General features: G+C 49.4%; 1 protein-coding gene across 1 annotated transcript; it reads right to left on the bottom strand.

Annotated features, from left to right (window-relative positions):
- Positions 1-470: 470 nt before the first annotated feature.
- Positions 471-2,502, bottom strand: Paqr8 (progestin and adipoQ receptor family member 8). The gene has a single exon (XM_004649448.2). The coding sequence runs from the start codon at positions 2,439-2,441 to the stop codon at positions 1,377-1,379; it is 1,065 nt and encodes a 354-aa protein (XP_004649505.1). The 5' UTR covers positions 2,442-2,502; the 3' UTR covers positions 471-1,376.
- Between the last annotated feature and the right edge of the window lie 1,538 nt (positions 2,503-4,040).

The following is a 4,040-nucleotide window of genomic DNA, read 5'->3' as shown; positions in this document are numbered from 1 at the left end:
AATAGGAGGCCTTCTCTAATCTCAGGCAGAACTGCCTGCTCGAGGACCCTGAATCGGGTGGTTGTCTTGGCCCCTTATGAAACAGCAGTTACATACAAATTTAGACCTTGGATCTTAGGTTCCTTTTAAAATAATCAGGACCTCCCCCCCCCAAAAAAAAAACCCACTTTTGAACCCATCTATCCTATTAAACTTTTAAAACATGCTGTTCAAGCCTACAGGAAAATCCCTATATCAACCCTCAGAACTAGGCAATCTTTAACTAGCTTGCAGGTAATACTGTAGTCTATGGGGAGAAAATAGAAGGGTCCCATGATTCCAAACAAACAAGGGCATCCATGCTTGTTGTCTGGGTTTCTGGATAGCTTCTTGGCACTGTTGTACGTCCTCGTACCATTAACATTAGTATTATATGAGAAGAAAATTCCTGTACGCCCATATGCTTCAAGCATTTCCTGGAAGCATGTATATTACCATGCAGAGCAGGAATGGGAACAGCACTCAGAACAGCCAGACAGACAGTTATCCTGAGAAAACGACCAGTGTTACAGTGGGCGAGAGAGGAGGGACCAGAAATCAGAACAACTGAATCATTCATTCTGCCTAAGGGTTTCACTGAATCAAACAGAAGATGTTGACTTTCCACCCTAGACAATCTGAAATCTCAATGCTCCCTGGGTCAATTTATTTATTCAGTTACCAATGACTGGCAGAGTAGGTGGTAGCTTTTCTGATATGATGGGGGGGGGGGGTAACCACCTGCTCACATTTCAGTCCAGTTTTACTAGCCATTCCATTCTAGGACTTGCTCTTGGGAAGCCCCAAAGTTCTGCTAAATTTTCAAGGATAAAGATGGTTCTCTGTAGTTCAGCATTTCTCAAATCTGAGCCAAAATCCTTTCCTGTGTTAAGGCTATATCCCAGAAGGAAACAGAACGTTCTCTCTCTAAGAACAAAACTCCCGAAGCCCTTGGCTTCCAAATGCTATAGCCATATCCTTAGAAATATTAATTTTTTTTTTTCAGAGAGGGTCTCCTGAATCCCATGGCCAGGACTTCACTAGCCAGCTGTAGATAACCTTGACCTTCTAATCCTCCACTTCCACCTTCTGAATTATGGGACCACAGGTGCACACTACCAACAGCTGGATTATGCAACGATGGGGATTGAACCCAGGACTTTATGCATGCTAGGCAAATACTTTACCAACTGAGCTATCTCCTCAGACCGAAATCCATATTCATTTAAAAATTCAAGCCTTAAAAAGTAAAAAAAAAAAAAAAAAAGTCAACTTCTATTGTATCAAGTTTCCCCCCACCACCACCACCACCCAAGTCACAGCAGGTCAACTCCGCAATCGTTCCCCATCTAGAAGCCTCAGGAATCTTTCTTGATCAGTCTGGTCTTGACCTTGTGCCTCAGGAGGGAGGCGGTGGCTGCACTGCAAGCAGCCAGGAGGAAGAAAGAGAGGCAGGCCGCGTAGACCGACAGGGGGCCGTGACGCTGCAGGAAGATCTCGTGCCGCCCCTGGTAGTCCAGGAGGATGGCCTCCAGCTGCGAAAGCGTGCAAATGGAAAGGAAGGCGTGGAAGATCTGGTGCCCGTGGCCCACGATGTCGCAGGAGCCGGGGAAGTACTTCTCGGGCACTGGGCAGGAGAAGAAATACGAGCTGACCAGGAAGAACAGAATCTGCAGGGTGTGGTACCAGGCCGCCTGCTCCTGGCAGCCAGCCAGGTGACAGAGGGCCACCCGGTGAGCCACGGGGCTGATGTCCAGGATGAAGGCCAGCCCCGCGGGGACCACCTGGCAGATCTTCCGCATGACCGGGTAAGGCCTTCGGTACCGATACTTGGCATAGCAGCAGCCGGCACAGGACAGCCAGCCGCAGAAAGCCGCTGCGGGTAAGAAAAAGAGCCAGAACCGCTCGTACCAGGCCTGGTCGGAGCTGTAGAAGAAGTGAGCCAGCGCGCTGCCGTACTGGTACACGCTGACGCCCACGTAGTCCACGAAGTAGAAGGTGTAGTGGGACAGCTCGGACTTGGACTGCAACAGGTGGGCCAGCAGGCTGCACGTGAGGTACGTGATGGAGGACAGGATGAAGAGGAGCAGGGGCAGCGTGTGCGGGGCGGCCCACGGCAAAGCCTCGGCCTCGGCGAACGCCCAGAAGCGCAGGAGGACGGCCAGGGCGGCCAGCAGGTGGGTCCACACGTTGACCACCTCGTTGTGCTTCTGGAAGAGGCTGAAGAAGTAGTAGCGCCACTCGTGGCCCGTGGGGCGGTAGCCCGCGTGGATGTAAGGCTCGCGGAAGAGCTGGGGCACGTCGGTCTCCGGGACGGTGCACGGCATCTTGGGGAGCCCGTCCTCCAGAATCTTGGGCAGGCGGCGCAGCTGCTGCCCGCTCACCGACAGCGTGCTCAGGCGCTCCAGGATGGCGGTCGTCATGGCGACGCAGGCCCAGGGCCCTCCTCCCCCTGGACCAGGATGCGACCTGAAGGAGAGGAAGGAAGAGTTGGCGCACGCGCTGCTAAGGCTACCGAGAGGCGCAGTGTCAGTTTCGTGTCGTTTTTTTTTTTTTTTTTTTTTTGTTCCCATGGGGAAAAGCAAGACCCGTGGCTTCCCTGGGCTCTCTCCATCTGCCTCACCTCTGCAAGGCAAGGGTGGGTCGGAAGCGAAACCGATCCAGCAAGTCTAACTCTGTTGACAATGTTAGCCTAACGGGATTTAATGAGATCAACTATTTAACAATAAACAAGATTTTTGATATATTTTTTTAAAATTTATTTATGGGCTGGAGAGATGGCTTAGCGGTTAAGTGCTTGTCTGTAAAGCCTAAGGACCCCGGTTCCAGACTTGATTTCCCCAGGACCCACATTAGCCAAATGCACAAGGGGGCGCACGCGTCTGGAGTTCATTTGCAGTGGCTGGAGGCCCTGGCACGCCCATTCTCTCTCTCTTTCTCCCTCCTTCCCTCTCTCTCTCTCTCTCTCTCTCTCTGCCTCTTTCTGTCTGTTGCTCTCAAATAAATAAAAATAAAAATAAACAAAACATTTTAAATAAAAAAAAATTATTTGTGAGCTGGAGAGATGGCTTCGCAGTTAAGGTACTTGCCTACAAAGCCAAAGGACCCCGGTTCAATTCCCCAGGACCCATGTAATCCAGATGCACAAGGTGGCGCATGTGTCTAGTTCATTGGCAGCAGCTGGAGGCTCTTATGTGCCCATTCTCTCTCCCTCAACCCCCTCTCTGCCTCTCCCTCTTTCTCTCAAGTAAATAAATAAAAATAAAATATTTTAAAAATATTTATTTGCAAGAGATGGCTCAGCAGTTAAGGCACTTGCCTGCAAGGTCTAAGACTCAGGTTTGATTCCCCAATACCCACATAAAGCCAGATGCACAAGGTGGCACATGCCTCTGGAGTTCATTTGTGGTAGCTGGAGGTCCTGTGCACCCATATTCTCTCTCTCTACCTCTTTCTCGTTAATTAATTAATTAATTTAAAACAAGAAATAAAGGAATGTCTCTATTTCTTTAGCTGACCTGGAATTCACTATGTAGTCTCAGAGTGGCCTTGAACTCAGTGATCCTACCTCTCTGCCTCCCGAGGGCTGGGATTAAAGGCATGTACCACCATGCCCGGCTGTTTATTCTTAAACTATCCATTCCACAAGTAAATTCAGAAAGACACGTGCACACTGGAGGATATCTTAACAGTGTGAGGCAGTCACAGTGTGCAAAATGGGAATGCCAGCCACCCCATTTGAAAACTCATCTCAGGTTCTAGGCCCATTCCTAGGTCCTTGCAGTCCTAGAAGCCCAGGCACTCGGATCCCTCTGCTGGCTGACGGTGGAAGCACTGCTTAGCTTTTTCCTAGTAGAGGAATCAAAATATTTTACTGATTATTTTGTTGCTGTCCTACCCTCTCTTCTGCTTCTCTTGCTGGCTAACTCCTTAATACTTTTCTTTTGGTAGCTTTAGTTCCTATGTTGGAGCCCTAATTCAACATATGATTTAAGCATATGGCCTGAAAAAAAAAGGCTTTC

This window comes from Jaculus jaculus, chromosome 8 (genome assembly GCF_020740685.1).
Source record: "Jaculus jaculus isolate mJacJac1 chromosome 8, mJacJac1.mat.Y.cur, whole genome shotgun sequence".
In the NCBI taxonomy this organism is placed as follows: Eukaryota; Metazoa; Chordata; class Mammalia; order Rodentia; family Dipodidae; genus Jaculus; species Jaculus jaculus.
The sequence above is the reverse complement of the archived record's forward strand: the minus strand, read 5'-3'. Positions and strand labels throughout refer to the sequence as shown.

Excerpts from the sequence above, each read along its gene's own strand:
- Paqr8 (XM_004649448.2), bottom strand. The coding sequence starts at position 2,441 with ATGACGACCGCCATCCTGGAGCGCCTGAGCACGCTGTCGGTGAGCGGG.